The 12,916-nt window shown below is 40.0% G+C and overlaps 1 protein-coding gene across 6 annotated transcripts in view; it reads right to left on the reverse strand.

Annotated features, from left to right (window-relative positions):
* Nucleotides 1-12,916, reverse strand: part of PLA2G4A (phospholipase A2 group IVA) — a 149,297-nt gene that overhangs the window by 49,037 nt on the left and 87,344 nt on the right. For all 6 annotated transcript variants that reach the window (XM_014865783.3, XM_070497087.1, XM_014865785.3 and 3 more), the window contains one exon: nucleotides 12,344-12,485. In XM_014865783.3, coding sequence (XP_014721269.1) covers nucleotides 12,344-12,485 — 142 coding nt within the window. The remainder of the gene's footprint in view (nucleotides 1-12,343; nucleotides 12,486-12,916) is intronic.

Genomic DNA, 12,916 nt, shown 5'->3' on the forward strand with positions numbered 1-12,916 from the left:
TTCTCTCATGAGTGTACAGAGGAGTTTTCCAGAGACCACGTGATGTGTGATATAGCAACAGACTGAATTCAAGAGCAGATATGAGACTCTGCTGTCTTCTGTTAAGTCAAACAATAAAGATACTTGTAAAGATGTAAAATAATGCTGCTCTTTTCACTTTTTTTTGTTTTGGAAAATATAGTTGTTTTCATAAAATATGTTATTTACGTTAATATGAAATGGACTTTAAAATAAATTTTCTCAGCTTTAGTTTTTAATATGGTAAATATTCATAGATATAATCTATATAAACAAAATCTCTTAGAAGTTTCGATATGTTTTAAGAATATAAACTATTTCTGAGACCAAAAAGTTTAAAAACCTCTGCCCTAGGATATCAGGGGTGTGGGAGTGCAATTCAACCTCTTCCAGGAAAATCTGAGCCTGATGAGGACAGGCAGTTGGGGCCGACAAGGGAGGGAAGAGGAGAGAGGGAGCAGATGGACGAAATATCCTCTGGACAGACAGAAGCTGATGTGGAGGTACAGTCAGATTGCTGGGGAGAAGGAGTGTATTTTGTTTGATATTGTTTTCCAATAATAACAATTATCAAGGAAGAAGTTTCAGATGGAACACTGAGCAATTCATGCAGCAAAAGATATTAGATCATGAAGCAATCCAGAGAGATGAAGCGAACAAAGAAATTCGCATGGGTAGAAGAGCGGAACCCGAACTGGGTGGGGATGCTGTGACTGGAGTAGCAGACTTGAGTTATACTAAAATAGTCAGACTGCTATCAGATTTTATTTTCTATATTAGTGACAATCTAATTTGCAGAATAAACCTATGAATCACGGAGTGCATGTGTGTAGAGGTCAAGCACTTTGGACAGTTCTCTCTTATCTCTAACAGTCAGTTTTTCTTTCTCCTGAGTCGTGAATGGCATACGATGACCTCTCCTCCCTTCCACCCCTAAAGCTAAGCTTACGAGGAGAGAAAGAGAATCAAGGTACATTTACAAGCAGAATCTTTAACATTTGGTGTCAGAGCCGATGTTAGGAGTAAGGGGGAAGGAGTATGGTCAGACTGTTAGGGTTTCTGGCTTTGCTCATGATGATGCTGTCATTACCCAGGAGAAGGATCCCAGGGCACAGAGCCAGGCTGAGGGGGACTACTGCTCTCCATCTCAGAAATGCAGAGCATATGACACGAACACGCTCTGTTCCAAGCACTTGGATCCTGACCCTTGGGGGTCCACTCACCAATATGATAAACACATATATTCATGGAATCATTATTAGAACTACAAGGACCAAAAAGACTGTAGGAGTTCTCTTACGTGTGGAAAAGGAAGTCCGTAGAGGTTAGGTCTTCTTGGTTAGGTCTTAGGACAATGCATAGCAGGACACCTAGGATTAATTTCCTAGCCCAGGGCTCTCTAATGCTGAGTAGCCACAAATTTAAAGACCCTAGGCATCAAATTAGATGCAAATTGGAGACTTCATTCATGAACACACTCTACCAGTTCAGTACAACGGAGCAATTTAAATGGCTTTGAACCTGGGTATATTTATATGAACAGAATGCTCTCAAACGCAGATTTTAAAACTGTATATAAAGTAAAATATATAAGTTCTTAAAAACTTGTCTGGAGGGGGAAAAAAATGCTAAGACAGGACACTAAAGTGGGAGAGTAGCGTATAATATAGTATTAGTTGCACGAGCAGTTGTAAGGAAGGCAGATAAGAAGTTAGAACATAGAGGAGGGATTGGAATTAGGCCTTGAAAGAAGGGTGGAGTTTAAAGGCAATGTAATAACAATAACAGCAAACGTTTATTGTTGCTATGTGCCAAACACTGGGCCTAAGCTCAGGCCAAGAGGGGCATAAGCAGGGAAGGGGATGTGATTTAGAGACCTAAAGACCAGTCTTCTTATTGTAGCAGGAGTACACTAGGGAGGAGGGAAAAATAAAATTATGAAGGGCTTTGAGGGGAAAAAAAAATATTAGGGTTGATATAGGAGGAGGAAGATTGTTTATATTCAAAAATCATTTAGGGGTATCTAAGCCTGTTGATTTGGTTACTTGTAACATTGTATTATTAAAAATAATATTAAACCCAATGCAAATCAGGTAGAGTAAGAAATTTCTTAGCAACAGATTACACTGTTCATTTCAACACACAACCTGCACTGTTGTTCAGAGGGAGATTTAATAAGAGTAGTTGGAAAAATGCACATTAGCGGGGCTGGCCCCGTGGCTGAGTGGTTAAGTTCGCGCGCTCTGCTGCAGGCGGCCCAGTGTTTCGTTGGTTCGAATCCTGGGCGCGGACATGGCACTGCTAATCAAACCACGCTGAGGCAGCGTCCCACATGCCACAACTAGAAGGACCCACAACCAAGAATATACAACTATGTACCGGGGGGCTTTGGGGAGAAAAAGGAAAAAAATAAAATCTTTTAAAAAAAAAAAAATGCACATTAGATCTTCTTAAATCCTCTAACAACTTCCCAGATGTCCTTCTCCATGTCATATGCCAGTAGCCCAACACATACTTATGGATGTTTATTTTATGTTGTTAGGAATTTTCTGGAAACAGCCATTTATTAAACTGGAATTTACACATTATATAACCCATTGTTTTCCTTATTGCTTTGCAGTAATTCTTGAAGAGGGTTTTCAGGTAAGATTTTTTTTTTTTTTTTTTTGCTTTGTCTCCCCAAATCCTCCCAGTACGTAGCTGCATATTTTAGTTGTGTGTCCTTCTAGTTGTGGCATGTGGGATGCCGCCTCACTGTGGCCTGGTGAGCAGTGCCATGTCTGCGCCCAGGATTCAAACCAGTGAAACCCTGGGCTGCTGCAGCGGAGCGCATGAACTTAACCACTTGGCCACGGGGCCAGCCCCCAGGTAAGATTTTTAAGTCAGATTTTTGGCTTGCTATCAGGTGAAAGAAAATGTCAGCTATTTGTACATAAAAACTGAATAATCAAATGATTGAATGACTGTGCAGATTATAATTACCACCTTCATCTATTGCAGATAAATTTATCTCATTTTATGCATCATATGATTTAATTTTCACAACTCTAGGAGATATATTACCATTATATTATACATTATTACCTCTATTTTAAAGATAAATTAATTGAAGCACAAAGAAGATAATTTTTCTATTTCCACAAAACTAGAAACTGGTGTCATGTGGATTCAAAGCTCAGTCTGTCAGACTCTAAAACTCTTTTTTCTTTTTAAGTAGTATTTTTACTGTGATGTATTTTGTTTGCTGGTATTACAGTCCCCACAATGGATGTTTGGTTCTAAGCCTTTTTTGTTGTTGTTGAGGAAGATTAGCCCTGAACTAACATCTGTGCCAATCTTCCACCACTTTATATGTGGGTCACCACCAGGGCATGGCTGACAAGTGGGGTAGGTCCATGCCAGGGACCTGAACCTGCAAACATGGGCCACTGAAGGAGAGAACTTAACCACCACTACATGGGGCTGGCCCCTGAACTCCAAAACTCTTAATTCACTATGCACTACTCTGTCTCGGAAAGCTTTCTCTACAACTAACTTTGTAACCTGAGGCAAAGAAAATCTTCTTTGGACTCAGTTTACTTATGGCATAAAAATATTGGGTAGAATTAATGAACTTGAAGATTTTGCTACTAGTAACATTCTAGATTCTATAACACACATAGAATATGAATTATAACTCTATAAAATGATGCATTTTTATTAACTATAAAAAAAGGAAGAGAAATTAGATATAGTGTCACTGACACTATAATTCATGCTCTTCCTTTTCTCATTGTTCAGAAAGAAAAGAGTAATCTTTACAGAGAGAAACCACTTGATATTTAGCTAAATTATATTTCCGATCCACTTGTCACAACAGATAATATCAGCACAATTTTACGCAATAAATGAGGACTAAATTTGGATGTCTTAATAGTTTTCGTCAGTCTGAAACAACTTTCAAAGAAATAACTGGGGAGTTATAAGGTGCAGCTGTTAGTCCTGGCTCTAAATCTAAAAGAATCAACAAAAAAATGTTGCTGATGGTTTTTAGGTTCTATTTAGACCTAATAGCACAGTATTTGTGTATAAATGATATCAATGAATATTTCTCATACTTCTCTCATGTGATTACAGGAAATGAATTTTCATTTACCAAAAACCATGTGTTTTTTATTAAATTATCTTGATATTTGGGCTTGCGGATATTATTAATTTCCTCCATTGCAAAAGAGAATTCTGAGGAGCTCGAGGATATTTTTACATTTTTATACATTTTAAGGTCCAAGATTTATATAAAGACTTTTGCCTTCTTGGCTCCGGCATTAGTCAAGGTTCTCCAGAGAAACAGAACCAATAGGAGATATATATATATATACATAGAATATATATATTCTATTGGGATATTAAACTATAAGGAGATTATAATAGAATATTAATATATATGGAAAGAGACTTATAAGGAATTGGCTTATGTGATTATGAAGAATGGCAAGTCTAAATCTGCAGTATGGAGGCTGGCCCAGTGGCACAGCAGTTAAGTTCGCACATTCCGCTTTGGCAGCCTGGGATTCATTAGTTCAGATCCCGGGTGTGGACCTATGCACAGTTTGTCAACCCATGCTGTGGCAGGCATCCCACACATAAAGTAGAGGAAGATGGACATGGATGTCAGCTCAGGGCCAGACTTCCTCAGCAAAAAAAGGAGGATTGGCAGCAGATGTTAGCTCAGGGCTAATCTTCCTCAAAAAAAAAATAAATAAAAATCAATCAATCAATCAATCAATCAATCTGCAGTACGGCCAGGCAGGCAGAGCCCCAGGAGAGCTGATGGTGCAGTTGAAGTCCAAAGGCAATTTGCTGGAGAATTCTCTCTTGCTTGGGAAGATTGGTCTTTTTGTTCTCTTCGGGCCTTCAAGTGATTGGACGAAGCCCACCCACATTATGGACAGCTATCCACTTACTCACATTTCACTTTTTAATATTTATTTATTTAACTTAAAGATTTAAATATTAATCTCATCAAAAAACATCCTCCAAGTTGACACATAAATTTAACCATCACAAGTCCATCCCTTCTCAACTTGGTACCCACATACTCCCCTTTAAATCATATTTAATCTCCAACTACAGACAATAACAAGGTCATTCTTCTGGCTAACATGATACGACCATCCTGTGTACACCTGGAAATGCACTAATGCTTTTCCAAGAAGAAGCAAAGTCCTTGGATGATGTTTATTCTTCTCCTCAGTATCTCGTAACTTAAATGTGAATCTGTTTTTGTGTTTCTGTGCATGTCTACACACATAGACACACACAAACATTCATGACAAACTAAGGCAGAAATACTCACGACAACGACAGTTCTCATTTCTGTAACTGGTCACCTGGTCATAGCTGATATTTATAAACATCTTCTTCTACTATCCAATCTGTGTTCCTTCGCCCTCAAGCCCTCAACAAGCACCTCAGCTGGTCATGGTTCTTTTCCTGGTGGGCAGCCCGAGCTTCATTCCTGAAGGGTCTGGGCCCTTAGTAGTCCGCCTGGATTGGGTTCTTGTAGATTTCCATTGACTTTACTCACAGGGCATGGTAATACGAAGAGACACCCTAGGAGATCTCTTGTATTCCAGACATACTCTTCCTTACCTCCATCGTGGAGTAGCAGTCCAATTTTCCTTTGATAGTCATGATCAATCACCCCACCAGCTCCCTCCTTTGCCTATTGAGTCAGAGGCATGAGAAGCCCAATGTGGCCAGGCAGAGTCTTAACTTCCTCCCTTTGGGACTAAGACCTCTAAACCAGTAGAGTATAAGGTCACGCAGACAAGAAATAATCATTTTGGTAGTGGGTCACTAGGTGTAATAGTAAGTGCTGCCACTCCTACTTCCACTCCTTGATCCCTGGACCCATGAATCCTGGGGAGAAACAGCACCAATATTGGATGTTGATTCAGAGCATAGACTGCCTCTTGGAGAAATGTCTCTCATTTCCCCACTATTCTAATTCCAGATTTTAGCTTGGCTCTGCTGTGGTCAGTTACGAGGGGATATAAAAACTGTGAAGTAGCATGTTACTTCACATAAGAGACTGTAATCTGGAATCTTCATCTGACCAAAAGCTATTTTGGAAAAAGAAAATTTAAAAGAATGGCCTCTGAACAACCCAAATATGTCAAAAATCCCCATGTACAAAGTCTTACAGATCTTACTCATAGGAAAGATCTCAGCCCCTTATTCATGGAGAAATTCCACTAATCAGAGACAGTGTTCTAACAACACAAGCTTGCTTATCAAATTTGAATTCCAGAACAATAAACTTAAAGAGAACCAGGTGATCTGAAGAAATTACTTCAAGGGAACATACAGAGCATGGAGAAATGGCAGTTGATTGCAAAGGAAGCAGACATGAGAAACTCAAATCAGTTCAATCTAGGCAAGGAAAGACTTTCATCCCAATGATTAAAATCAATCAATTTTCAAAACTGCTATTACTGAGAATAATTTTTTAAAAAGTCTTAGTACTTAAGAGAATAAACTCTTGGGTTATCAAAAAGTTTAACTATTTGACTAATTCATTATCCAGACAGGAAAGCTAAGTTTTCCTTAAATTTGATAATTATTGCCCTCAGGGTTATGCAACAGAACAGCAACACCCACAAACATGTATAATACCAACTATTTTTATTGAGTAACTATTATGTGCCTTACGCATTGTGCTAGATGCTTTACAAGGATTAGTACTCATCCTTTTACATCAATGAGAGACACTGTCTTCACTTTATGAGTGAAGCACAGACGTGAAGCAATGTGCCAAAATTCATTCCATATCTTAAACTGACATTGAGGTCTTAAACTGGATGCTATCTGTTTGTTGAAAACTGGGAACAAGACAGGCACAAGCTCTGTATTGAGCACGGAGCAGGACTGTTCTCTCTCTGACAAGCTGCCACAACAGTCTTCTCTTCCATACCTTAAGCCCAAACAGAAAGTGAAGGTCTTGGCAGGGAGCAAGGGAAGTGGGAGCTTAAGGGACCCCTGGCCAAAGAGGAACAGAAAAGTGGGAAAATGGTACCTGTGTTATGGGAATGGGTGGCGCTGTAAACAGCTAAAACGATTATTTCTGCCAAGAGAAAAAAGTCTACACCAAAACCAAAACTTTAATTCTAGGAATGACTTCCAAAACCATGAATTTAATATTTCTGAAGATCCCACTGAAAAGCATAATTACCTCATTCTCCATCTGTTGCAGACAAGTCCATTTGTATGAACATTAGGCCAAGTTTCATTTTCCCAGAAGACTCCTTTCCACAAAAGGGAGGGTGCCTGCCTAGTGGGTGCGGTAGAAACTTTCCTTTTGAAAAGGAAAACTTAAGAACAAAGGCCAACTGGCCATCTCCACCAATATTTCTCACGTACATTTCTTTCTTTCTTTTTTTTTTTAAAGATTGGCACCTGAGCTAACAACTGCTGCCTATCTTCCTTTTTTTTCCTTCTTTCTTCTTCTTCTCCCCAAATCCCCCCAGTACATAGCTGTATACTTTAGCTGTGGGTCCTTCAGTGTGTACTGTGTGGGATGCCTCCTGAGCATGGCCTGATGAGCGGTGCCATGTCTGTGCCCAGGATCCGAACTGGCGAAACCCTGGGCCACCACAGAGAAGCGCGCGAACTTAACCACTCGGCCACAGGGCTGGCCCCTCTATGTACGTTTCTAATTGAACAATTCAAACTGGGATCTTTTCACCCAAACCTCCTCAGCCTTTGTCTCCTCCCTAACAACCTGACACTGGTGTTCCTCAGTTTTGAGCCCCGGATCTCTCTCTCTAGCTAATTCATCCCCTGGATGCAATGCCAGGCCGCTGCCTAAGTCTGTGTCCTGAAGACTTACTGAGGATCTGCCATGTGCTAGAAGCTATGCTAGCTGCTGGGAATATAAAGGTGAAGAACACAGACACGGCCCTGCTCCTTGTGAAACTTACATTCTAGTGGAGAAAAAAAGACATTCGATGAATATTTTTACAAGTATTTTTTAAGTACAATTGTGGTAAATGCTGAGAAGATAATGAGCATATTTGTACCATAAGAGAATATAACTGAGAGATCTAACTTGGGGGAGGGAGGGAGGAGCTGGTGACAGGGAGAGTCTGTGCCAGAAGAAGAGGCACAGGCACTGATTAAAGGATGGGCGGGTGTCAGTGAACCAAAAGGGGAGTGGGGTGAGAGAGGAGTGGGACACAGGAAGCATACTGCAGTGAGAGGAAACAATGCACACAGGAGCGCCAGTTGGGAAAGGGTTCTGTGGAGACATGGAACCAAGAAGTACTTATTTGGTTGGGGAGGGTTGGTAAATTTGGGATGAACTGCACGAAATGAAGTTGGAGAGAAGCTGTGGGTCCAAGATCCTAAGAGCAGTAGAAGAATTTTAAGCTTGGGGTTGATAGAATCAGATTTTGTGTTCAGAGTTAGACATGCTGAGTTTGAGCCATGAAGTTTGAGAAGAAATGAAGTAGGTACAAAGATATTCAGATCTGAAGCTCAGAAGACAGATTCTAGATCATTGATGTTCACGTGAAAGTTATCAGCACACAGTGTTGGGTGACATCATGAAAGGGAGAGAAAATTCTTTTTTTTTTTTTTAAAGATTGGCACCTGGGCTAACAACTGTTGCCAATCTTCCTACTTTACCGCCCCCCCCCCCCCGCCCCCGGCCGCAACAGTTGTATATCTTAGTCGCAGGTCCCTCTAGCTGTGGGATATGGGACGCCACCTCAACGTGGCCTGACGAGCGGTGCCATGTCCATGCCCAGGATCCGAACCCTGGGCCGCTGCAGCGGAGTGCACAAACTTAACCACTCAGCCACGGAGCCGGCCCTGAGAAAATTCTTAAGTAGAGGGCAGAATGAGGAGAAAGAGGGCCCAAGGCTGAGTTTTGAAGAACTCTTATATTTAAATAATGCACCGAGGACAAAGGTCTGGTAAAGGGAACCACGGAGGCATGATAAAACCAAAGAGAAGGTAGTAAGTGAAGGGTAGAGAATATTTCTGAAAGTAGGGAGACGTTTGTCATTTGCAGTTGCAGGGTCAGGTAAGACAGGGCCAGAAGATCCTTCGCGTTTATTAGTTAGTCCTGGTGACTAGCGGAGCAGCAGCAGTAGAATGATGAGGGGAGAAGCCTGAGGAAGGTGAGGAAGTAGAATGAGATAGGAGATTGTGCAGAAAATTTTGGAGAGGTTCCTCTGCGAAGATAAGGAGAGAAGTAGAGCACAAGGGAGAAGAGAACGTACCTTCCACGGGATGTTTGCTGTTGCTTTTTTCCTCTTTGTATCTGAGTTTAGAACATATTTATATTTTTACAGGAAAAATTCATACGGAAATGGAAGCAGAAATAAATGCGGGGAGGAGCCCTGGGGGTACTGGACAATTGATAGAGTTGGGTTCCCAGTTGGGAACCTTATCTGATGTTGATCTGCATGTGAAAGGAAAGGGCTGTTCCCTCCATTGAACTCAGAGGGGAGTGGCAAAGATAAGCATCACTTATGGAGTATGTCAGTGCCACTGCAGGGAATGAAGGATTTTTCATCCAACGATTCTTATTTTCTTTTTGATTAGGAGGCAAGTCTGTCGTTTGTAAGGGGAGCAGAAGGTGGATTACCGGGAGTGAAGGAAGTAATTGTTACAAATAACTGGAGAGCCACAAATCAGGGAGACACTGAGACTGCAAGACAGGGTCTCCCAGATGAAGCTGAGGGCCAGGAATTTACAGAGGTTTCCATTTCCTGCTTTTTCTTCTAGCAAGCTCATTCCTCAAGGCCTGCCCAATGGTCTTCCCCTCTAAAAGGACTTTCCATTGTAGGGAGGAAATCCTTCTTTGTGAACCTTCTTAAAGTTCCTGGCTAGGTCTGAAAATTAAAGTGACAGAGAGATTAACAGAACAGCATACGAATTTATTTAAGTTTTACCTAACACGGAGCCTTCATAAGGAAATGAAGATCTGAAGGAACAGGGAGACCTGAATCTTTGTATGCTAGGCTTGATGAAGAGTGGGCAGTCGTGTAGAAATATAGGTCAGAGAGTGAGAGCTCAGCATAGTAAAGTGGAGGAAACTCAGCAAGGCCTGTTTGTTCGGTTGTGTTTTGAAGATCAGGATGCTCCTGTCCTCCAGGAGCAGGGAGGGCGCCTCACACGTGCGGGTCTTAGGACCTCCCTCACAGAAAAGGTGAGGGAAATTCAGAGAGACTTTCCTGCTTCTGCTGTTTGCTCAAACATCTTCAGCTTAAAATATTCCGTATGCCAAGGTGCCATATCTTGGGGTGGTGTGTCCTGAACCCCACCAGCATCACCTCTACTACAGAGAGAGTGTGTACTTCCATTCACATCTCTTTTTTAAAGACTTAACACATCACTGTTCTATCTGCTTAAATGTCTTTCTCTACAACTAGGCTTTAAAGGCAACACGGAAAGTGACTGCCCAGCATCAACCATTTCAGCTTTGTTCATCTCCAGTTCCCAGCAGTGTCTTAACAAATGGCAAACGACAGAAAGGAAAAGAACTTGAAATATTATTTCTCCGCCCCAAGAGTAAAACAATACCAAACAAGTACGGGGACAAAAAGAAAACTGTAGAACTGGGGCTGAAAGGTTTATTATAGATTTAAAAAAAAAAAAAACAGAAACAAAAAAACTGCCCAGGAAGCTAGGAACTTCTGAGCAATATGCAGAGACGGAAGTGCCTTCAAGGACTAATTAACCTGAGACCATAATCAGCCATGAGTGATACCAGGGATCTGTAGAGTGACAAGCAGGATGGAGACCTGAAGAGAAGTCTCTCTTTTTTTAATACAGACTTCGATGGAGGGTTCACTTTTCCCCCTTCCTTTTAGCAAAAATTCCCCATAAGCAACATTTTGTCTTCGAGTCTGCTTCCATAATAACAAAAGCCCCTCCAACAGCAGTAGACTGGCTTTCTACCCTCCCCCCACCTAAAAACACATTTGGAAATCTGCAATCACATGTAGGGCAGGGGTGCCCTGCTGGCTCTCTTACTCAGAATTGATGTCTCATTTCCAACTGTATTTCGCCCTTAATTTACAATAATCTTGAATCCCTGGTCTGTGTGTGCATGTATGGGAGTGTATACATATATATATTTACTTACGCATTTAATAAAAATATTATCTTTCGAAAAATAATGTTCATTTAAAACATTCAGTTAAACAAAAATCTCAAAGAAATAAGTAAAAAGTTACCTGATATATCACTAAGAAGAAATTTCATTATTATCATTTGATGAGTAACATTGTAATTTATTTTTTTAATTTTTTAAATTGAAGTATAATTGACATATAACATTATATTAGTTTCAAATGTACAATGTAAGATTTGATATTTGTATATATTGTGAAATGATCATCACAATAAGTCTAGTTAACATCTATCGCTCCATACACAGTTAATTTTTTTTTCTTGTGATAAGGACTTTTAGGATCTACTCTCTTAGCAACTTGCAAATATGCAAATATGTGGTCTTAGCAACTATAGCAGCAAATTATTTTTGTAGATTTCAGATAGAAAGATAGACTAACGGATGGATAGATGGACGGATGGACTAATGGACAAATAAGTAGGTAGGTAGACAGATGATTGATAGATAGAATGGTGAAGGGATAGACAGGCAAAAACTGGATTATACAATACAAGTTATTGGATAATAAATGCCTTTACTTTATTGAAATTGAAGGGAAGTAAAAGAAGTTGAAGTACAATTAAAGAATTGTACTTTCAATATTTGTTCACAGAAATGTTTTAAGATCGCCCTATAATTAGGATTATGAAAACATTATTTTTAACTACTTGATCAATTTTGGATAATACCTTTTAATACCCTGCTGTGAAATATTAAGAATTTGGAACATTTCCTTTTCTCTCTCCTATCCACATCTATCTATTTTCGTTAACTGTGTTATCATTAGCAAGATTTATAACATTTTCTTCTTGTTCAGTAATGATAATTCCTACAGCTGTTGAATCTTAGTCTATAGTAAAATTAATTCAATGATCCTTTTATATCTGAAGCTAAACTTCTCCTACTAATGAAATGAACGTTTGTGCATAAGTATGCCTATGCTCCTTTTAAAAACGATATCTGATAAATATTACTAAATATGGGCAGCATTTGTGATGATCTTCCTCAACCAGTTTCCATATAGGAAACACTTACCTTATCTTAAAAAAAAAAAGAAATAATGCTCAATCTCAATATTTCCATATTTGGGTGAAATTTGGGAGAAAGCACAAACAAAATTCTTATTAAATTGCAATCACAATTGAAAAATTTTCAACTCACATCACGTGTTGAATACAAGCCTTCACTCTTCTTTGGACCCAGGAGTTTCTTCATGTTTTCCTTTATGTTCTCTTTTCTCTGTTGTCTGAAAGCTTTCTCCTGATCACACAGAGCCATGCTAAATCGGAGGTCTGGGGACGAACTGTGTGTAAAACAGATGGGCATGAGCCAATGTCCCAGGTAGCCTTGTTCTACATCAGCCGGTCCCTGCAAGGCCCTGGGAGCTACACTGACACATGCTCACTGCTTCCCTCAAGCCATTACCTAGGAGGGGACCTGAAACAAGAGTATAAAATGATGGCTATCTTAAAGCAGCACGTTCCCAGGCATGTTTTCAGAAAACAAGGACTATCAAGTGTTTTAGAAAAAAATCAATAAGCAAACAAACAAGCCCTGATAAACTGCATATTACTATAGTAAAGACTTTGGGAAGTGCTTCAGAAAAGAAACCTGTTTAGATCTGTTAATTCTGGCACAGAATTTCCCAAATTTACCTGACCAAGCATTCCTTCCCTGACTCTCCAGGCCCCATTCCTCCACAGCACAACACTAATATCCCAGAGTCTGTGCCCT

This window comes from Equus asinus, chromosome 25, assembly GCF_041296235.1.
Source record: "Equus asinus isolate D_3611 breed Donkey chromosome 25, EquAss-T2T_v2, whole genome shotgun sequence".
NCBI classification, from domain to species: Eukaryota; Metazoa; Chordata; class Mammalia; order Perissodactyla; family Equidae; genus Equus; species Equus asinus.